At 38.9% G+C, this 24,006-nt stretch overlaps 1 protein-coding gene across 2 annotated transcripts in view; it reads right to left on the reverse strand.

Moving 5' to 3' along the window:
* NUP153 (nucleoporin 153) overlaps positions 1 to 24,006 on the reverse strand; it is a 44,234-nt gene that overhangs the window by 12,221 nt on the left and 8,007 nt on the right. The window contains exons 2-14 of one of the 2 annotated variants that reach the window (XM_064705232.1): positions 15,179 to 15,395; positions 12,694 to 12,942; positions 11,257 to 11,396; positions 11,046 to 11,174; positions 9,147 to 9,263; positions 8,975 to 9,019; positions 8,824 to 8,877; positions 6,028 to 6,174; positions 5,240 to 5,292; positions 2,599 to 2,737; positions 845 to 982; positions 387 to 479; positions 81 to 171 (exon numbers count right to left, since the gene is read on the reverse strand). In XM_064705232.1, coding sequence (XP_064561302.1) covers positions 81 to 171; positions 387 to 479; positions 845 to 982; positions 2,599 to 2,737; positions 5,240 to 5,292; positions 6,028 to 6,174; positions 8,824 to 8,877; positions 8,975 to 9,019; positions 9,147 to 9,263; positions 11,046 to 11,174; positions 11,257 to 11,396; positions 12,694 to 12,942; positions 15,179 to 15,395 — 1,612 coding nt within the window. The remainder of the gene's footprint in view (positions 1 to 80; positions 172 to 386; positions 480 to 844; positions 983 to 2,598; positions 2,738 to 5,239; positions 5,293 to 6,027; positions 6,175 to 8,823; positions 8,878 to 8,974; positions 9,020 to 9,146; positions 9,264 to 11,045; positions 11,175 to 11,256; positions 11,397 to 12,693; positions 12,943 to 15,178; positions 15,396 to 24,006) is intronic. The other variant, XM_064705233.1, reaches the window with a different exon arrangement.

Below are 24,006 nucleotides of genomic sequence, written 5' to 3' on the forward strand. Positions count from 1 at the left end.
GAAATGACAGCTTAACTATTTAACATACAAAAAATAAAAGAGAATTAGCACTCTGTTTGAAATGCTAAAATTTTTGTTACCTGGACTAAGGATGGATGTCACTGGTGTATCAGTGGATCTGGAAATCTCTGACGACTTTACGACAGGAACACTAAATGTAAACTTAATTTGCTATAAAAAAAGAGAGGGTTTTTTTAGATTTTAAGTTTAATCAAGTTTCACATACCATTAATAATCTGAAATCCAGTCTTCAAACTTTTGGTAGGTGCTGGGTAAAAAATTACACATCAGAAATCTATACATTTCTTTGTCTCCTTACCAGGGCCAATTCTGCTTTATTGTTCCACAGTATTCTACTGAGAAAATGTTGGGATTTATTTACTTACAGACAAGGGAGGTAGCACTTCCACCTCAGTAGATTTCACAATTGGAGATGAAAATACAAATGTAGGACTGCCAACATTACTTGCTGGTTGTACCTGTATTTTCAAAAGAATTAAAGTTTGTATCTAAGAGAAAAGTGTGCCAGTAAAACAACAGCAGCCACCTGAATTCACTATCCAACAGATATTCTGCAATGAAGTTGGGAAATCTGATGTTTGATATTTCTGATCCACAGCTAAGAGTTATAAGAGAAAGCTTGCCAGTGAGTGTATAAGATAGAAGAAGCCATATCAAAATATGTCATCCTCCCCACCCCCTGTTTAATAAAACCTTGTTTAATCCAACAGGTTATAAACTCAGGTTGGTTACCTTCATGAGCACCACAGAATAAGTTAACATTCAGCAAGGAGGATGCACACCCACCTTGAAAAAGTATTCACAGTATACAGCAAAGATTTACCTTGTTCATCACTGCTTTTGAAACAATGCTGGGTGATGAGGAGACAGCACTACTAGCAGGGAAACTGAAGCTGAATGTCGGCAGCGATGCCGTACTGATGGGCAGGGGTACTTCAGGTAGCTCTTCCTGCTCCATCTCCTAGGTGCACATTTTAATTTTTGTTAATTTTTTTCTTTAAAGAAGCTGCAAAATCTAATTTTTTCACTTTCTTTAGAAAAGTTTTAGATTTCAATCTTTCTTTAAAAAGTTGTACATTTTAGTTTTTCTTTTTCACAAGACCTACTACCATCCTACCCTGTCCCCCCATTAGTTTCTTAACGAAGTTAAACGTAGCAGAGAGATCTATAGACAAAACAGGTTTTCCAAAGGAATCCTAACCTCCCACATGAGTCTGCCACATCATTTTTATTTATGGCAGGCAAGTTTCTATGCAATATTACATCCCCCACCTGTACAGTAAGAGTACTGAAACTAAGCTCAAAATTGTTATCTGAGCAGGAGAGGGGTGCAGGGAAGATTTATTTTTGGTTTTGTCCTTCAGTTAATACAGATCTAGAAAAGCATAACCATTCTAAGATTCTATTATTCCCTTATCTCTTTAATTAAGAGCACAACTCCATGGCAAGGAAGAAAGTGTTCCACTTGCAAAATTAGGTAGGACAGCTGACAAAGTCTCTGAAGTCACCTGAACTTGGAAAAACATCATATTTTAAGAAGGATGTGTGTTCCTTGGAGTACCAAAACCCCCAAACCAATCCAAAGCACAGAAAGTCAAAAATGAAACCATGATGAGCAACATAGAGGATCATACTCTGGTAAATCTAGTCAGTATCATGCATCAGGATGCAAATTTAAAAGTCAGAAATCAGCCTACCTTAAAAACTTCTGCTCTTACCCTTGTCTTTTAAACCCTTTGATTACCAAGATTAGATTGGTTAGAGTTTAAATGGGAATAACCAATCTCTTCAGGGTTTGGACAGCAGTACCAATGTCTACTCAAAGTGACTAAGCAGAGATGCACATTGCTACTACAGACATTTACTGTACCCCACAGATTATATATTTCAGAAATCTGATCTGAAGAGTCTATCACACCTTGATATTGAGACCATTTCTGTTACATTCTCCAGCATTTACTACTTCTTCATTGTGCATCAGCCAGAAGACCAAGTTAACCTCTTTAGATTTAAGATCTAGTAGAAAGCCACTTATGTAACGCTCAGGCAGTAAAATAATCCTTGGGATAATAATGACTATCATTGCATTAAATGGAGTTTCCTCATTAAAACAAGGGGAAAAAATCCTTCACAATGAGTTTGAGCAAGTGCCAAAAATTGTGAATGATCACTAGCAAACCTGCAAAACACTGTCTTCTGCTTCAGGCTCTTGGCTCATACCTTTCTACATGACTTACATATTAAAAACCCAACAAAATACAAAATTTTTTTTTAAATACTTGGCACTTCATTCCTTTCTAAACACTCCACAAATCTCTACCAAATTTATTCATTCAACAACTAATAAGAAACTTTATAGCATGAAGAATATCCAAGATAATACAATGGAAGATTTAAAAAATATCAAACCAAAGTTGAAGCACTTAGACAGATAACTAAATTGGACCCTGCTCTGAAACCCACAGCCAAATACCCACAAAACAAAACTGAAATGGCATTACTGTAAATTACTATGAGGCAATGAAGCTACTTATCTCAGTAATCACAGTGAGATCAATTAACCTGAGACATCCTTACCAGTTGCTGTTTTTGTCCAGGTCTTGATGCACAGTATCGCTCCCTTTCCCTTCTCATCTTGCCACAGGCACTATCCATCCTTCCTCCTGAAGACAGACCATTGGATGCAGGAGTATCGAGTTTGGGGTAGCTCAAATTGCTGGCACAGAATAAAAATACATAGGTTGAGGAAGGGGATTAAAAAGAAAGAAAAAAAGGAGAAAACCCCAAAAATTTATCAAGTAATTGTTTCAACCTATTATAGCCACTATTAATCCTAGAACTGTGTGTGGTAATTAGAATCAGAAAAAACCATCCCACAAGTTCCTAAATGCTGGTAAATAGTTGGTGTTCTAAACAGCAAAAGATGAATAAGAGCAGCAGTGAGAATAACATACATAAAAAACAGTCACAACATCCATAAATGAATGATGACTAAGCCAGAAGACCTGAAATAGAAGAACTGATTTAGATTGTTATTTTCTAATGTTTGCTTTTAATAGTCCAGACAGTGGAAATTTTGACTGCCAGTTCTCTGATTCTGTGATGAGCATGTATCTCTGAAGGGACATAAAAGAATAACTAAAAATATACGGGCAGGGGGCGGGCGTGCGTGTGCGCACAGGAAATGCTGCCAACAGCTCTTATGGAATTGAGAGGCTTAAACTTGTGTGGCAAGGAAATATGACAGAAGCTTCATGAGCAGCTCTGGCTTTCCTGAGGCCATCAGCAGAAGCAACAGAGGTGTTTGGGTGTGCCAACATTCCAGAAGTCTATTTAGACATGAATACAGATCCCTTTGTAAGGCATACAAAGGCATTTCTCTGTTCATTACAAAAGCCTAGATCTAAACCAGAAACACTCCCTAATCCAAGTGGGAAGGGGAAACAAAAAAACAAAATAAAACCCTCAAAACAAACAAATGTGCACCCCCCCCAAACAACAACAAACCAGACCAAACCAAATCAAAGCCACATCCCAAAACAGAAGTGAACTAAGGAATAATAACAATAAAAAGCAGCATGGCATTATGATGAAGTATCCCTGAAAAAATTACCATATCAAGCTTATCCTGCAGCCAGTCAGCCAGTCATTACAAAAGTACACTGGATGACACTGGAAGATACCAGGTCAAGTGTATAGAGGACTGAGGAAAAGAATTGGTCTAAATCTCTCAGATAGTTGCAAACATCTGCTCAGCACTGCAACCACTGAGAGGAAACCAGATCCTTAAGGCCATATGCTCAAACTTTTCCCTAATCCAAAGTGACAATCAATTTGAATTATGAAATAAAATCTCATGTCAAAATAAATCTTTATTCAGACAATTATAGCCTGTCTATGATAGTCCATATTCCTCTTTTCTGTTAACACTTGTCAGCTACTAAGGGGCAAAGACAGTTCTGTCTTCAAGCAAGTCAGTCCAATCTACAATTCTGACACTGGTTTAAAAACTACCCAGCCTTTGTTAGGCTGAACAGAGATGTACCAAAGTACTGCAGGTTAGTTGCATGAAGAGACTCTGGCCCTTACCAGTTTGTATTCCTACTCCATAATAGGACAATCAATAGAGATTGGCTTTACAAAAGAGTTAAAATAAAAAGGACCATCTAGTCTTAAGTCAAAAGTAGAAACACAGCAGTAAAACTTGTGAAAAAATGAAAAGCAGTATCAGTTTCCTGGATCTCCCTTCTACATGGAGAAAGGAACTGCTCCAAAGAAAACTCAGAACAGTTTGAATACCCACAATTAAAACCTAACACCTGTTAGCACCTCTGCCAAAACCAAAGATGGTTCCTGTTAAGTCAAACTATTAGACTGTAAAACAGAGGATTGGCTTTGGGGTTTTTTGCAAGCCAAAGAATGCCCAAGGCAATGTAAGAATTGCTTGGAAGATGAACACAGAGCCAACACATTAACAGATTCCCTAATAATGTTATTGGAAAGGTTGAAATCCTCAAAAAAAGGGTATCTTGTGAGCACACAGTGCATTAATTCACCCAAAAGATTAGCTCCCCAGAAGGGAGAACATCAATACTATCTCATGCTATTCTATGCCGAGCAAGCAGCATAATGCAAGACAATCTCCTCGAGAAGAAATACAATTATTAACTCTCCCCCCCTTTTTTTTTCCAGAGACAAGCTGGCATTTGTCTTCAGATGACTCTAAAGGGCTTCAGTTTTTCATGAAAACTCACAGAGCAGACAAGTGCCTTTGTCATGTAATGAATATTAAAAAACAATCTTCCTCTAGCTTCTTGTATAAATAAATAACAACTAAATAAACAAATAAATAAATAAATAACAAAAACAGACAAAACCCCAAACAAACAAAACCACCACCATTTAAAACCCTAAAAATTGAATTTACTCCTGAACTGTAAGACATTTCACATTATAAAAAATTTTTCAGAAAGAAATTCCTGAGTGACAAAGCCTTCAGACTCCAAGTAATTACTTAATTAGCTTACACGAACAGCTTCTCCCCTAATGAAAACCAAATTGCACAAGTAGTCAGACTCTCTCATAATACAACTTTTTCTATTCCCTTTTACTGAGAACTGTTCCTGCTCCTCCAAAAGAAGGCAAGTGTGCAGACTGTACTGACAAAGCAAGGGGGCTTTCTTCTTTCAAGTGTTTTAAATTAATAGATTTGTCGTACCTTTCAGATGATTTTACAGGCTTTTCTGCAGGAAAACTCTCCTCCATCATGTCCTGCAAAATAAGTTTTATTTATTTCAAGATTTATCTGAATATATTTATAAACAAAACACAAAGAGAAGACAACCAAACACACATTTTGTACTGTTTTGGTTATTTTATTTATTTCACTATATATACCTCATCTGTTTAAGCTTGTTCCCTAACTACCCTGACTATCCACCTCATCTCCAGCCCATATATTTAATACCTGGTCATTTTTACATTCGGAATGATACCAAAACCATGGATGATTTTTTTTCTGAAAGAGATTCCAGTATTGTTTTAAGGAAAGTTTACCAAGGACTCCATCAATACCAAAGTGATCAGAATGGGCAATTAAAAAAGCAATATGAATTGGTAATTGCTAGAAATCTCACTTGGAGCCCACAGTTCACCTGAAACATTTTATACACAACATCAGCACCTTCCAGCAGCTTTCTGAACAGCAGCCTATGTAAAGGAAATCTGTGTTTCTGTATTTTAATTTTCTTTCACTGCAAAAACCATGGCCCAACAGCAGACCAGCACATTCTGAAAATAAGCACCAGCCTCTTAGTATGCCAAAGATACAATTACATTCATAAAACCTCTCAATATCTCTTTCACAATGCTTCCCTCTGTCTTTTCTTAATGCTTACCTCAAGAATACTATTGGTGCTCTGGCAAAAAAGAGCACCTTAGTAGACTGGTTAGACACATTCCAATTTTGCAAGAAGCAGGCAAATTAGGACATGAAAATTTGCTTACTTGATGGTCTGTATCTACCCTTTGGTGAATTTTTCTGGAATTAGTAGCTGATTTCAGAGATGGTTTAAAATACGTGATCCGACTCCCTGTCAGGGAGATTGGCTTTGGTGTCACAAGTTTCTGGACAGGAGGATGTTGCGAATCCACCTTTGAAAGGGAAGCAGCAATCAATTTATCCTTGCACCCACCTGACTTACCACAGCATTGACTGATGATAAAAGTTACAGAACTGCAAACCTCCCACCAGTCTCAGCACCCAGTGAAAACTATGTGGAAGTGTTGAAGATATTTAGCTTGCAGAAGTAAATCACCAGAAAATCAGTTATAAAATCCAAAAAGCTACAGGAATAGTCAAAGTCTGACTAAATTTTGCATCAAACTTTGGCAGTTACTTCACGACAAAATAAACAATATTCCTAAAAGCAAAATAACTCATGTTACAATAATATGCTCCCATCCTTTCCATTCCTCTGCCCTCACTGTGATTTTTTTCATTGACTAAATCCATTAATTTTGTATTGAAACTCTTAGGCAAAGTTAAACCACGTTCTGGGTTTCTCCTGCTCCTACATTTTCTTCCTTTGAAGTTACACTTTAAAAAAAATTTGTGAAATATTTTAAAGAAGTCTCATTAATGCATGCTCCAATGTTTTAGATTTGCATTTGATGCTTTTAAAAGTACTGGTCTGATTTTTCTTGCCAAAGCTTTTTTACACACAAAGGCTAATTACTAAACAGAAAGCACTATACATTCTGCAAAACTGAATAGAGAAAGAAGGAAGACCCAAAAAGGCCCCATGATATATCAAATAATCTGTAGCCTTGGTGATAAGAAGAGTGAGATTTAGGATGCACCTACTATTTAAATTAGTATCAACAGATGGTTGTGCCCCAACCCAGGTGCAGAACCACATGACCTTCACATGGGCCCAATTCTTCTAGAGCTTGTCCTGGTCCTTCGGGATGGCATCCCTCAGATGTGTCAACTGCACCGCTCAGTTTGGCGTCACCTGCAAACCTGCTGAGGGTGCACTCAGTCCCAAGGTCTCAATGATGATGATCTGGCATTTGGATTTGTTAAATCTCATCCCACTGATGAATGCCCAATGCTCCACACTACCTCCCTGCAAAGATTCCTGTCCCCCAAGAGAGTCAGCAGCACCTCCCTGTCTTGTGCCATCAGCAAACCTGCTAAGGGGGCATTCAATTCCTGCCTCCAGACCACTGAGACGTATTTGCACAGCTCTGGCCCTAGAACCGATCCTGAGGAACGCCCCTGGTGACTGCTCACCAGCCACGGGTAGCAAAATTCACTGCAATCTTTTGCATCCTGCTGTTCAACCAGCTTGTCCCAGAGCTGGAAAACTTGCCCAGAAGGATGCAAGAGAGACAGTACCAAAAGTCACACAAAAATCCAGGAAACTACATCTGCCACCTTATCTTCACATGCCAGGCAGATGACATTATTGCAAAAGGGTATCAAACTAGTGAAACAGGCATGCACAACAAGGAAAAAAAGTAACACAGTTACATGTTTAATACATTAAGAATTATTCTGTCTAGTGTAGATCCTCAAAATAAGAAAAATACCACAAAAAAAACACCTGTAAAACTTCTGCTTGAGTGTCCAAATGTCCTGTCAACCATTTGTTTGCTTTAGCAGAAAACGCACAACCCTCTTCTGGGCACACACAATCCTGTCCTCTCTCTTCATCAAGGGCTACCCTTTCTCCCTGCCAAATTTTATGAATTCTAGCATTATGAGCTAGACAATTTCTCTATTTTTACCCAGTGACAGCTGTATGCAACACTCACTTTCTGACCAATGCCAGGGTCTATGCTGCAAATCTGGAAGATCTTTTTAAATGCCTCATCACAGGTGTGGTTCTGCATTTTAATGCAGAATCCGTTTCAATTTTGTTTGCAATTACTGGGATAATATTTATGATGTGGTAAAAAACTTACATTCTCTACTTTTCAATTCATCACATGGCCAAAGACAGTACAGAAATTCTGAGATGTTTAAAAACTGCTAAGTGACTGCAGAACTAATTATACTTCTAACCAAGCCAACGACATAGAAACTTTTAAAAACATTCTGTCCACTTCCATATTACAACAGCAGATTAAAAGTCTGCATTAAAGAAACACCATTTTTGTTCCTTTGGTTGCCAGAGCTAAAAGTGACCTTTTGTGGTTTCATAATTTAATAAATATAATTTTTAAACAAACATTTTTTAAACAAAACCAAGGAAATAATGATTTACCACAGAAACAATGCTGTGCTACTTACAAATAGGAATTTAGGAGCATAAATTTACAGAAGTAACAAAATTTAACAACTGTCCAATTTTCTCCTTGCCTTAAGCAGTAATGAAAAATGGATTTATTTTTTGCTTAAAATAAACATGGAAATCTGCACAAGATCTGAACAATCAATCAATATTTTTGTATTTCTTGTTATTTCTGCAAGAGAAAGCTTTCTTGAAACAAGAATGTTAAAATGCAACTTAACTCCAAGTTGCAGGCCAAGATAAAACCACTTTGTGTGTTCTACAGACATTGTTCTTGATTTATCAGCACACCACCACAAAAAGATAAGAAGTGAGTAATCTTCACAGTCCTTCATCCAGTGTGGATTGAAAAGACATTTTTAGAATTTTCCACACAGCCAAGGCAGCTATAATTCACACTGCATTCATGTGTGTGCTGTCATTGAGGTTTGTGACATTTCTTTTAAGAGCTGTAAAGCAGAAAGTGTTACCTATCACAGATTAACGTGTTACTGGTTCTTACCTGGTTTTGTCTGGATTGGAAGCTAGTCATATTCAGCACACTCCTGTCCACAGGCTAACAGGGGAAAAAAGAGCCAAAATTAGAGGATGTTTTTTTCCCTACAAGAGGGTTCCATCCAACAAAAACATGGGGGAGTTTCTGATCAACTTACAGTCGACAGAGGACTAGAAACAGGAGATGGAATCCTTTTAGCATCCTGTTGAAAAAACAGGTACAATAAATTAAAATGGACATGACATCAAGTAACATCTTCTTCCTATACTGGCACATTCACTGTGTTTTTCAAACACATGGCATAAAATGTTAAAAGGAGCACCCCTTACCGCCAAAGGGCTTGACATCTTCTCCAAGGTCTGCAAGATGCGCCGTGCTGTGGAACTTGTCACGCCGTAGGACTGCACGTTCGCTTGTTTAGCTTTCATTTGTCTTTTTATTGGTGGCTGAAAAATCAGCATTGCCAATGTTACAATGGTGGATTCTGAGTTACACACGTGTGGATTTCATGCCCTATGGCTACACTGGTGATACAACCAATACTCTCATAATGACAGAGAAAAATGCACTCACTGAGCATTCTAGGCATGAAGAAGAAAAATGCACTCCACTGACTCTAGAGAAGTTTAAGTGGGGCCCTGCATATCTTGCACGTGGGATAAAGCAACAAAAGAAATCCTTAAATGTAGAAAGTCATAAAATGGAGATGCTGGGGTCATAGGGTCTCTGAAGTGGTGATAAGGAAAACAGAAATGAAGCAAAACCTTGTGCTGCAGAAAGTACTTTCAGTAGCAAAACATATCTCGGAGTTTCATGATGGCATAAGCACAGCATCTTAAGCCAGAGTATACAATCATCATCATGAATTTCTAGTTCTACTTCTCTCGTTTCCCCCCTTCCTCTAAGACTGCAGATCTTTTCACTCTCTTTAGAAAGATAAAGATCTGATTTGAACTGTAACGGATCTAAAATAATACATTGAAACATTTTTTAATTATTTCAGTCATGTGGTACAACATTGACTGAAAAAGCCAATGTCGTACCACATGACTGAAATAATTTTAAAAAACCTCAGTGTGACATTTTTAAAATAAACTATGTTACACCTCTTATGTAACCACGTCATGCTTCCCACACAACTACATGAAGACAGGAAGGAGAGCACACAACACATAAGACACACAAGTGAGACTCGCTGTACGCAGCAACAAAACAAGCTTGTGTCTCCTTTAGAAGCCTAATATTTGCTTCCTCTTTTCAACATAAGCCAGATTTTTTGTAAAAAATAAAAATAGCTGACCAAAGAGGACTTCTAGCTTACAGAAATTTTAAATGTTCTCAAGTTTGACTCAACACCAAGTCAGGAAAACCCACAAGGTTCAAGATTTCCCTGAATCAGGAAAGTCAGGAAACAAGTCCCCTTGTTCCATGGTAGAAACAGACTGCCAAAATTTATCTTCAGCTCCTTACAGTTCCTTTTGACTTTTCAGTTTTTTAACGAAGGGCATTCTCATTTAAACAAATTAGAACCAAATCAGATTTTACTGACTTGCTTTTAGAGTCAACTCTAGCTACTGAGAGCAGTCAGGATTTTTAATTTGCTGGTTGATTTTAGACCACAAAGAACACTTGGGGACCAGCAGCTCCTCTCATGAGCCATCTGAATGACAGTAAAACAGAGAGCATCTTTTTGTTTATCATGATATGTAGCATGTAGGACTGCATGCCTCCCTCTCAGTAACAGAACTGCAAAGGATGAGCAAATTTGCCTTTTGAATACTCCTCTATTAAAAAATGCAGAATATGTTCATAGTTTGAGTGCTTGTGTAAGATCTACAGGCAAGTATAAGGAGGTAACTTTTGCTGCTATTAATAAAGGTTTTAAAGTTATGCCATCATTGTAATTATTTACATGTTATTTTACCATAATACATCAGAGGCAGACCATGGCAGAACATGGAAATTTCTGGAAGACATAAGAGAGGAAACCCCTAATAAAAGAAACTGCCCAGGAACTAAGATGCTACTGTCATTCTCTGCTTTATGATAAGCATTTCTACATAAAGTGTTACACAAGAATTGAAACAAAAACTGTAGGCTGAGTGGGCAAGATAGGAACTGTGGCCACATTTTTCAAGTTAAGTTCCCAGCTCAGTGCTTTTTTGGCCGAGCTCCCCCTTCTGTATTTCAGTTACGTTTTCCCTCCCACTGCACTGCTGCTCTCATACCTGGTAAGCAGAAATCTGCACTTTTGTCTGTCTTGCTGCTGCAGCTGCACCACCATAAGAAGTCTTTCCTGGGTAAAATGGAGAATCCCCGAGCTGTCTTGTCTTAAAGACAGAGGTGTTTCCAAGTGACTACAGAAAGGTATTATGGTAACTGGTTAGTAAAATGGCTACACATTCAACTTGACTAAAACTAATACTGTGCAGTACTTACAGGAGAGGGAGATCCAAAAGCAGACAAATTGAATGCAGGTTTTTTAGAGCTAGATGCAGGATGTTGTGAGAGGGAATGAGATCTTTCAGCCTCTGGGGACCAGAGCAGTGGTGCTGAAGTATTTTTTGAAACTGTGATATCTGCCAAAATGACAAATGCCATATGTAAATGCCTTGTGTACATTGAGAAATTTAGTATTAAACATCACACAAACTTCAGAGTTCTCTACAAAAACATCTCACAAAATGAAAAGGTCCCTTAACACTGATTTCTCTGGCACTCTAACCTTCAAAGCTCTTCAAACAGATGAATTTCACATATGGTATGAAACCCAAGTACCAACTCTGAACCTAAAATCTGTTCACAGAACTGTGAATACATGACCTTTCAGTATTTTCAATACTGATCCAATACCAATCTTTCAAAAGCATTCACAAGTTAACAGCACTTTTCCAATATAACACAATTTTATTTTCTTTCTTTCTTTCATTATAAAAAAAGGAACTGCATAAACACTGGTGCATCTCTAATGATACAAAGCTTTTCCTATATTGGTAGAGGGTTGGAAACCAGCACAGGACAGAACTGACCAAGTCTTAAACCTGAAAAATTACCCAAAGGCTGAATTAACACAGTTAACTACTTATTTTCTGTATGTCCTATGGAGACGTACCAGAAAGTTCTAGCAAACTCAGGTTATATTGCTACGCCCTGGCAACACCGACTCTGAATTGTCAAACCATGGTCTCAAGAGAACTGGCTGAGCACACCTCCATCCCCATTTATATGGGGAACTAGAATAATTTGCAAACTTACTGTTTTGCCCTTTCTCAGTGGGACGCCTAGGTCACATTCTACATAAATACAATGTCTTGAGGGTTTTCTTACTTAAAAATGGTGTCGATTCTAATGAGTTTGGCAAAAAAAACAAAGAAGTATTGACAAATTATGCCCTCTACCAAAAACAGCAGGAAAAAAAAGGCCTAAACTTGTTCAATCAGAATAGTTGTTTTATTGACTCCTGGTGAAAAAAAATTCGAGAATATCTTGTGGTTTTATTTTTCAACTGTATTTACTCAAATTTAGCCAGCTGAGAGATATTCTGAGTCAATCCTCCTTCTAGGCAACCAACCCAGCTATCAAGCTACAGAAAGTCATCTTCATCTTCTGTTATTCCCATTCAAGATTTACAGATAAGCAAGCTAAAATAGCGTTTATTAGCACTGAATCTTTACAATATAACAGACTCATAAATGCATTCCAAGCGTGATTATATTTAAAAGGTGACAAGATTATATACTTTTAAAATTCTAAAAATTAAATGTAACATCTAGAGCTGACATTCTCCTGCTTTATTTCCTAAGGCAATGTGGAATATTAAAGAATACAAAGTACTTCATGTTATCAAACAAACCAAAGAGAGAACATAGAAGTTACCTTTATCAGATGCTCTAGAGGAGAAGCCACTGGTTGTTGAGATGTTATCATCATCATGCTGAGAGGTAGAATCTTTTATTTCCTTTACGAGGGACAGCCCAGGACTGCCGATGCCAAGTGCGGAAGATGTGGAGGGCTGACAGTGCGGGACCGCGGAATCCAACACGGTGCAGTTCAAATGGCTCCGGTGAAGGGAGGGCCTTGTCAACACATCCGAGAAGTTCAGTGCAGACCTGCTCGTGGATGGTTCTGAACAAGAACAGCCAGACAATCAGCTTCCCTACAGACAAGCTCACAGAAGCCAAAACCTGTTTTCTATCAACAGCCATGCTTATTGCCAAGTTCTATGCACAAAAATAGAGAAGCCGAATTTAACTTCCTCACCCAGATAGGGTTTCATCTGTCTGATTACAACAGCAACACTGCTTGCAATACTAAGCATTAATGTGGCATTAACAAGTACTTAAGGATGGGATTTTTCTGAATTTCATCAAAATCTGACCCTGCACTCAAGTGCTTAAACTGTCTTTCACTAAATCAAACATCTATAAATTCCTTCTCCTCCAGCTAATGTTTACAATAAGCTTTCCAAAATTTGAGATTACATGACAAAAACTGCAGAGTTGTTCATAACTTATCTTTTTTTTTGTAAAAAAGATGGTGTCAGTCTGAATATGTAACATAAAAATATGTATTTGCAAAGATCTTCAGGGGTTTATTTGTTCTGGTGTCATCATCCTCCCTTCCAAATTCTACCGTATCAGGTCATGCTACAGGCAATTTATCTTCTATCCATTAGTTTTCGAGATTTTGGCACAAAGGACAAAGAAAGCAACGCGGCCTCAGTTGTAAGACAGGCCTTTTTTCCTCATTAAAAGGGTCTGTAAACACTGCCAGTGTCCTGCAAGAGGTGGTCTCACAGCTCCAACTTGCCACATGAACAGAATAGCAATTAATGGCCATCTTGCCTGATATCCATATGCCCTCCCACAGTCCCTCCCACAATTTCTGAGTAAGAACATAATTTTGAGACACTATCATCCTGACATTTCTGCTGAAGCTTAAACTAGCTACTTCAATCTTCAGAAGCACTGCACTGCTAGTAATTAATTCTCCAAAGCACTGGTAGATTTTTAAAACTGTCTTGTTTGAGATGAAAGAAAGCGTTATCAGACCAAAGGCCAGCCAAGCAAAGGAACATAGGCTCTTGCACATTGGTACCTCAGAGCCAAAGAAACAGGCTTTCTAAAATAAAACCACCAGTAACAATAAAAAAAAATTATTATTAACTATAGCTAGAAAAATTAACTACAACATCCACAAACTGCAACACAAGCTACTGAAGGTTCTAGCAGGTCCCATCTGCTCCTGATTTCTTGGAGCTAGAAAGTATGCTGTGCAGCTGTTCTCACTGAAAGGTCCTTTCACACAATTCTTCAGGAAAGCCAACACATGTTACTCATTCATGAAAACCTTCTCTATTCCTTTATACAAACTTATGCTCAAGCTACAGCTACACAGAGAGCTGTAAAGCTCCTTATTTACAATTAGATAACATTGGTGGGAAAGGTATTTCCTCATTACTTTTCATTCTGCCAACAACAAGCAGCTGACTGTCCACACAGATGGTTACGTACATGTGCTCAGACAAAATTTCTCACCTAATTAAAAACTGAGTTCCCAAAACTGCTAATTTAAGAGAAACTCAAATGAGAGCATATGCAAATTCACGGAGTACTACAGAAACAGTGAGAGGTATAGATATAAAGCACAGCTTATTTTTAACATGATAAAAGAGTAGTAAACTTCTTTACCAAGGATCCAAATAGTTTCCAAAGACCCCAAGCTAGCAATGCCACACAATGTTACAAAATATTTCAAAAATAATAATGTCATTAGCAGAGTTCCCCAGATCTCCACTAAACTAACAAAGGAATTTAATCAATTGATTGAAGAAGCTCAAAGGAAAAGAAAAAAAATATATCAGGACACATGAAGGAATTCTCCTCTGGCATTCTAGCATCTGGTCTTTTGTTTTGAGGAGAACAAAACAGATTAATGTTTCTACTACCTTAAGCAACTAGATAAACTCTCATCCCAGATCCTTTAAAAAGAAAATGTAACCCCACACACTTGTGAATAAATGCTAGCAGTATTTTACACTTGGCTACTTGAGTATCTGAAGTTAACTAATGACTTTCAAGGGCTCTAAGTGAACTTCCAGTATGTTTAAACTTTGAAGCTAAGGCAGTTCTAAAAACTGAGTTACTGAGGTTTATTCCTTTGTTTTTCCTATATGTGGGGTTATTTCAGGTTGGGGTTTTCGGCAGGTTGGTCATTTTGGTTTGGGTGTTGCAGGGTTTTTTGTTGTTTGCTTTTTTCCTGTCCAAATGCTCCTTCCAGCCTCCCCTAGAAAAGTAGATTCAAAACCAAAAATCTGTGAATAAATACAGATGGTCAGAATACTAAATGATATTGCACATACCTTCTAAATTAATTCTTGCTGATTCAGGCGTGACTCTCCCATCAATTACCATGGCATCTTCATTTGCATAATCATGGTGATAGTTTACTGGATTCTCTTCCTCGTTTGCAGATTCATTCATGTCTACACATTTATCTTCCCTTTTATTGAAATACTTCTGCAACCATCCTGGTACAATGTTTTTCACTGACTCGGTCACTCTGCTAAGGAGCCCCAGCTTGAAAGAAAAATATATGAGCACAGTCAGCAGCATGATCTGGGATGCAACCTTGCACAGACCTCAAAGACAGACATTAGATAGCAATATTCAGATGAGTAAGATAAGAAGGTGGTGGATCCTTCATAAAGAATTCCTATACTTCTGCAACATGCATGACAAAAATGCACTTAACATTGATTTACTACTAACCCATCAGTTTCTGCACTTCCCAGTGACCTTGGCAAAACTTCCACATTCTAAAACTACAGCTGAAATTCACCTTGTCAAGTCACAAGGTCACAAAGAAATTAAATTTCTAAATAACTCCCGATGTACACACATTTTGAGGACACCTTCACTTGAAAAACCAACAAACCCATAAGCTCAGCAATTATCTATAGCAATAGTGATGAGCGTAATAGCTACTAAAATCAGTGAACTTAAATATTTCTTTTTCTAATGCTGAACTGTAGGAACAATGCTCACCAAAACCCCCACTATTCTGCTCTGAATAGTGAAGGGATCCTGAAAGGACCTCTGAAGAAACAGCTACAGTTGAACAACGGACTCCTCACTACAGGACTGTTGAACAGACTCCATTTGATCAATTTTCATTTTGTATCTACAAACCTTAATATTTGGCAGTTACTGAATACATAAAAGCCATTTCCATGTTGACAATTACCAATTATTTGTAATGCTTACATTCTTGTAAGAAATATTTATTTAACATTTTGTTTTAGGCAGTCACTTGTTCCCCATCATATCCTCAAAATTTCAACACGCCTTCTTGTCAAATCTCAACCCTGTGCAGCAGAGTGCTTGCAGCATGGAGCTGCCCCTCCTACACAGACTGCAGCCACAGAACCTGCTCTAACCTCCACAAGCTTAAGAAAGCACCAAAACTACCTCCACAATTTCAACACTTTGGAAATTGAAAAGCAACAAGAGCGTAAAAAAGATTTTTGTTGAACTTCATTGCCAGTTGCTAACACATGCATCAAGGTACTTCGTTATTTTTCTGGGTTCAGGCAACAAAAATTTCTAAAAATTATTATTCATGCATAGAAAACGGAGAATATTCATTGAACATGTAGTAGTTAGTCTAGTAAACAACTCTGAAACATGAACCCTGTTGTATTCAACTTTCTTTAAAAATTCAGCGCATGTGAAAGAAAAAGTCCATATCTGTCATTCACATATTTCATACACAGTAACACAAACACCAGCTTACAGGACAGCCTTGAATCTGGAGTTAGGAAGAGGGCTGGCAAAGAGGAGAAAAGCAAGGTAGAAAACAAAAGTCTATTCACAGAAAGAAAGTCATCTTAATTTACAATTTGACATGTTTCATAATAATCTATAATTTAATCTTTTACTTGCACAAAGACAGAATAACTAGCCTGGGACAGCTTAAAGTAGACAGAATGGAGCATAATAAATGCATCTATCACAATTACCACACTAAGACTCACACTAATACGCCGTGCTTAGGGTGTTGCTGCTGTTCTACATAAATACTAAGCCTCAACACCAGAGCTCAAGAGCAGTTCAGTGCCTGGCACCAGCAAAGAGGCAGCCTGTACTCTGTTCCCAGCCCCTCATTTTCACCTTTACTTGTGACACACTGTGCCCCTTTAGGAGAGTGAGTATTTTGCTGCTACGAATAAAAGCATATCAGGAACTCAGAGGAGTCAAAATGTGCCAAAATAAGCAAATGGTCAGGACACAAACTGCATCCAAGGCAATTGCTCTTTCCAAAAAGCTAGGCATTACTATATTCAGTATTGCTAGAGAATCTCTCCATTAAAGAGTATGACATTACTGGACATAAAACAGGTGCCAGTACGATTCTCTTGCTGAGGAAATCCTCCCAGGACTGAAAGCTACCTGAGACTCAAAATGGAAGAAGCCACAGGCATCCAGAAGAGTAAACACCCAACCATTAGAAATCCTAATGAGTAACTGGAGAACGCAGCCAGACTAGTAATTAACTAAGATGACGTTTTACCATCCATATCTGACACCAGACTGGTTTGACCCTTTCATGCAAATGGCAGCCTTGCCATTCTCCACACAATCAGCATTCCAAGCTGGGTAACACAGGGTAACTTCCCAAACCTGCCCATGAGCTGGAACTCAGCACAGCAGTACTGCACCAAGTACTAATGGCCTGCTCCATCCAGCTTAGGCACAATGGTAGACAAGGAGCCCAGTTTTATACTCCAGAGTAATTCTGGCTTAGTGACAAAGCAAGAGAAAACAAAGTACATATAAAGGCATCTACATTTTCTGTCTGCAAAATATGTTAAAGGCACTGTGAAAGAACTATGCAGGCATTATAAAAGAGCCATCATAAAAAACAGATTCCATTAAAAAAAACCACCTCCCCCCTAAAAGTATTCCACATTCCCCAGGTATGCCTATTCAAATACACACAGATGACACACCAAAAAAAAAACCCCACCAGAATACCTTCCATCATCTCTTATCTGCCCATGAGAGCTAAAAGCCAATCAATAAAGCTCTGTGGTTGGATTCCTGATCAAGTCAGGCAGTTAAGGTAACACTGATAAACTACACATTTGAACATGCACAGTGCTTATTCCTGCCAGAACAATTCAGCAAAATGTCATGCCTTACTGTCTTTAAAGGTGGCATTTTAATCTTACCCTAACTTGCAGTTTTCTTATACTTCAACTTCAGCACAAGCATTTGAACATCCTTTCCCTCTCTCGGCACACGCAAACAAGCTGCAGAGCACTCCCCCTCTACTACTGTGTCACCAGCTCTGCACTTTGTTCATCCCATCTCCTCAGAGAGGAATCATTAATCCTTCTAGAAAGCTGACAAGGATAGTACACATCTCATTGATACCAACAGATCTTCAGATATCAAGTACAAAAGACACAGCAATAGACAACTCTTGCAGGCTTATTCTCCAGCCAACTGCTCAGATCCTGATCTTCTCATGCCACAAATATGAACCAGCCTCTTCCAGAACACCTTCATTCAATATAGCTACTCTGAGCATGCTACTGCACAAAAACTGTTCTAGTTCCCAGTCTCAGGTTGAGAGCAGAGGACATGGCACTGCCACTCAGTCTAATGTTCATAACTTCTCATTTCTACAGGCCACACAGGTACCAAACTTAATATCATGGAAGGGCAGAAGACTCACAGGGGCAGTCCCAACTGTGTTTTATTCAGTGAAAATGTTTTACTCCTTAACTAACTGATTGCAGAGGTTTGAGCTGCTGTCAGTATCAACTGCTATCACCTTAAATACACTCACCCCAAAAAATATCAGCAGGAAAGCTGAACAAAATGAAAATCCACCAGAAAGACCCAGTAGCTTATGAACAGTTTTTCAATATCTGTGCATCATCTCAAGTGCCTGCAGCTCTGCTAGGTCTATCTAAGCCTATGTATACAAACATCATAGCAACAGTAACTACAGTAACAGCTACTCCAAGGCATATTGGCTTGACATCATGGAATCACTGAACTATTAAGGCTGGAAAAGACCTCTTGGATCACTGCGTCCAACTGTGACCCAAGAGTCCAAACCCTCCTTGTTTGGGCACAAACACTCATTACTGAGTTTCAAGCCCTGCTCCTTAGGTCCCAAGACTCGTCTGAAGGGCCGAGAGCATTATTTTGAAGGCTCCACGTCTGATTTAGAAGGCCCAAAGCCTCACTTGTAGAATTCAAAGTCTTTGTAAAGTACAAAGGCACATCTCCTAGGCCCAAACCCTAGCTTCCAAAGCCTCCTATTTAGGATTCAGCCTTTATCTAATGGGCTCAAAGCCTTCCTCTAAAACCCCATTTCTAGGGAGCAGAGCCTCAGTTCAAGGTATTGAAGCATCATTTGAGGGCACAAAACCCAAGAAAATCCAACTGCAGCATTCAAACCCTCCTACTCACCTCCAAAAGCCTACTTCCAGGGGCCAAAGCCCTGTGCTGGAGACTCAAATCCTTCCTTGGAGGGCCCAAAGCCCTCTTCTCATAAGGTCATGGAATCATTAAGGTTGGAAAACACCTCTAGGATCATCAAGTCCAACTGTTAACTCAGCACTACCATCATGTTCACCATTAAACCACATCCTCAAGTGCCAGCTCCAACTACCCTTCTCTGGACAGGCTCTAGCCCCTCAGTGTGTTCCTCACAGAGAGTGGCCCAAATCTGAACACAGGATTCCAGGTGTGGCCTCACCAGTGCTCAGTACAGGGGGATAATCACTGCCCTGCTCCTCCTGACCACACTACTGCTGATAGAGGCCAGGATGCCACTGGCCTTCCTGGCCAGCTGTGCACAGCTGGCTGCTGTTCAGACACTGCTGACCAGCACCACCAGGTCCTTTTTCTGCCATGCAGCTTTCCAGCCACCTTTACCCCAGCCAGCAGGGGGTTGCTGTGCCCCAAATTCAGGACTTGGCACTTCATCTTACTGAACCTCATACAACTGGCCTCAGCCCACCCACCCAGCCTTCCCAGATCCCTGTCTAGAACTTTCCTGTCCTCCAGCTGATCAACACTTCTGCCCAACTTGGTGTGATCTGCAAACTGGCTTGGGGTGCAATCGATCCCCTTGTCCAGGTCATTGATGAAGATGTTAAAAAGGACTGGCCCCAATACTGAGCCCTGGCAAACACCACTTGTGCCTGGTCACCAGCTGGATGTAACCCCATTCACCACCACGCTCTGGGCCTGGCCATCCACACAGTTTTTTATTCAGCAAAGATCACACCCATTCACACTATGGGAAGCCAGGAGAATGCCATGGGAAGTGGTGTCAAAGGCTTTACAATAAATTCTAGGCAGATGACATCCAACATCCACCAAGTGGGTAACTCTACCACAGGAGATCAGATTGGTCAAGCAGGATCTGCCTTCATAAACCCACGCTGGCTGCAACACTAAGCAAAAGATGCAGACAGAAGTATCAGTTACCAAACAGGTGTCATAATTTACTACTTAAAAAGACCACTTCTTCAAAGGATTTATACAAAGAAAGAAAGAAAAATAAGTAGTTTGTGGTCACAGTTTGAATTCTAAACTTAAAAGCAGGCAATAGCTGGCCAAAATTATATTTCTTGGCCTAAAATATTGACGGAATAGGACAGTTGTTCCAGCTTGTAAGGGTCTTTCACATAGCACAGGGTGAGGAAAGTACTGGCAGAAGCACTCAGCAGTGACACATTACTCAAAAACATCCGTTCTGCAACTGAGTTGATTTCAGTCCAGAAGGTTCAAGTATGAAAAAAATGTATAAAAATTATATAACAGTCATACACTTACAGAAATTTGTCAGAGATGCAAAATACACAACTGGATAGATTTCCACTTCACTGTACACACACCTCTGTAAAGCATCAAATTCTTGCCTCTCAGAGACTTCCTTGCTTCCAATTCCAAAGTTAAAGCTATCAGAACATATGAATCACTAAGTCCTCAAAAAGAAAGTCATCAGTGAAGTTCACTGAGATGGAGCAGATCAATCCAACCAATTCCAAACACCAAAAAGGAATTTTCTTTCCCTCCACCCCCCACAGTTAGCTCATGCCAGCTCTGGCACATAGCAGGCTACTCTCCATACTAGCTGAATTCATTAATCTGGCAAAAAGTACACATTTCTCTGCTGGGCCCATGAGTTAAACTGGCTCAGTGCACCAGAACTGGCCTGAGAGAAAGCACAATCAGGCAGCCAGAACCAGAGGAAATGAAATAAAACTCCTCTTTTCTTTCAATCATCCTGTGTCCGTATTGTCATTAAAGACACTGTCCCATTCTCCTCTTCACCTCACCCTTCCCTTGTGCTGCCACTAGCACATACAGGCAACCAAATGATGAACTGTAGCAAGGCTCTGTTAAATAGATCCAACCAAAATCTGTCTATAGACCATGATGGTGAGGGACTACCCCTCAGGGGCATCAGGCTGCTAGTGCAGCTCACCATGTGCCTGCATTGATGTTCACCAACAGCAGGAATAGAAATGGAAACATGACATGATTGTCTCTCGCTGCAGCAGACTCAGACTGGATTAGACTAACTCTGCTTTTCCTATTCAGGGAGCGGCTTCAATTTGGATGTAGGACAGCAGAGTTTGATATTTCATTTAGAAAAAAGACAATAAAACTTATTACTTAATATGAACAATATGTTTCAGGAATGTTATTAATTATGTAACATTTGAAAAACACAATTTTATTTAAGACAAGTGGACTAGTTCAGATTTATTCCTGAAAGTCTTGAAGAAGGGATTATATTACCAGATGCGTGTGTATTTCTTTCTTATTGCTTAAGTGAGCCTTATTTTCCTTAGTCTAGTTAGCTTTAAAATAAAGGTTCCAGGGAAATTCAGGTATTTTCTGGCACTGTATGCACATCTGTATACATTATTATCACTTAAAACCGAGAGCAAAACACCAGTATGTGCTCTGAGAGATAAATCAGTGCCTAACACACTAGGTTAAATCCTTGTGACGCTGAATGGTTTTTATCTGAAGTTTTGTCCACACCTTCAGCTGACACAGTGACAACATTACAAAACACACCACAAAGTACAAGGTACCTTTCTCTCTTCCTTTAAAGAAGCATTACACAGGCACTAGTTAACTCTCAGCACCAATCAGCAATGGGCACTGTAGATTACATTCAGTATTACACTTTGAGATGGAAATCTATCAGCAGCAAAACCAAAACATTTAAGATTCATGACACTATTTTCCCTTACAACTTTAAAAGCAGTTTTAAAGTTCTTTCTTTCCCAATTTAAGAAGGAATTCCAAGTAGTTAGTACTTTTTAATTGAGGACTGCTCATCCCAGCTGCTACAGTGTGTCCCCAGGTAAGTTTCATAAGTAATATCTAGAATTATATAAATTGAAATGCTGCTCAGAATATCTTTCCTATAAGGAAACCATTTAGTCTAAAGTCACTACTTTTATTTCTGACATAACCACAAGGACAAGTTTAAAACTAGAATGATCAGAAGTACATTTCCCATGGCAACAGATGGTCTTTAGAAGTTCATTAGCACAAGTTATCAGATTTTGCAAAATATAACATACATTTTATATTTAGGATTTAAATACATTACTTGCACATAAAATTGTTTATCTTATTTACAGGTACTCTATACACATTAAGATGCAATTCATTACATATTTCAACATCACCAAACATAACTGGTAATGGCAAAGTCTTCCTCTTTCCTGCATTTATAGCCAAGGAGTTCATGCATACAAAGGCTATCAATGCATCATACCCCACACTACAAATTTGCTACCTGTCAATGCACAAAGAACTAAACATTTTCAAAGTTATTTTGCCTGAAAGCACTCACAAACAAAACAGGGTACCATCACACTGTGGCACATAGTGGTGAGGACACACTATGCATTGAAACCCAAAAATGGGCAGCCCAAATTCTGCAACAACTCCTGAAGCAACAGTTAAAAGCCATCTGAGATCCACTTGCAGCTTGCCAATGTCCATCCCTATGTCCAGTGCTTCCTACTGAGGATAAGGCTTGAAGGTTTGAAGCATATTTCACAAAACTAAGCTACAAAATCTCACTCCTGACATTTTGGAGAACACAGTCATCAAAACAGAAGACCGGAATTAAATTTTTCAAGATAAACCAGTATTAGCAAAAACCAGCAAAATATTCACATCCTCCCTGTGAAGTATCTTTTCTGTCCATGCTGATGTATAAACTGAGCTGATAATAGCACATATCAGTCATTTTGCAAAATCTACAGCTAATCCTGTTGCACTCTCAATATGTTATCTAATTCACAAATTTTAACAGGTAAATTAAAATCAGGTAACTACATCATGACATTTAGTTATTTGCTGTGATAATTGAGTACTTCAGCAAAACTCAAAGCCTTCCTACCTTTTAAGTATCATCCACAGACATTGTGCACCATACAAAAGTCACGCCTCACAATTCATCTAACCAGCATAACCTGCAATTACTTTAAATTTGACACATCTAACCCTGGTGCACACAGTTCCTAACAAGACTCTAAAACGTTTGGTGAAATAAGAATTGGTGCTTAAGAGAAACGGAAGCAACGACCTTTGGACACAGTTGCTTCAGCTGGAGCCGTGAGGGGGATTGTTACATTCTTTGACATTTTAAGGTAATATTCTCAAACTGTAAAGCCCAGGTAGCCTCAACTCTGCTGCAGGGCAGTAATATTCTGTTGTGAGAGGCAGCAGTGTCTTTCTGGCTGTATTTTTTCATCACACTGCAACTGACAGAACCAAGAGCACCTCACTTTAAACACAGAACCAGTATCTTCAGACACTTCTCTTACCAGCAACATGAAAAATTGCCATGGCATGTAGAGATTATTTTTTTAGTGACTCAAGGTCACTAAAAAATCATCTACAAATATGTATATATTCTACAACTCTGTAAAGTAAGTTTAGTAAAAAATACTGAGGGCTGACATTAGAACACATGCACTTATATAGATAAATTTAATACGTGTCTGGCTGCACCACAGCAATTCCCGAACACAGCTAGATTTAAATCAGTTTAAGCCTTGTTTTTATCTGTTTTGCTTAGGATGATTTTAATTACAAGTGCACCTGTATTACAGTCTCACCTCTC

This window comes from Zonotrichia leucophrys, chromosome 2 (genome assembly GCF_028769735.1).
Source record: "Zonotrichia leucophrys gambelii isolate GWCS_2022_RI chromosome 2, RI_Zleu_2.0, whole genome shotgun sequence".
Lineage (NCBI taxonomy): Eukaryota > Metazoa > Chordata > Aves > Passeriformes > Passerellidae > Zonotrichia > Zonotrichia leucophrys.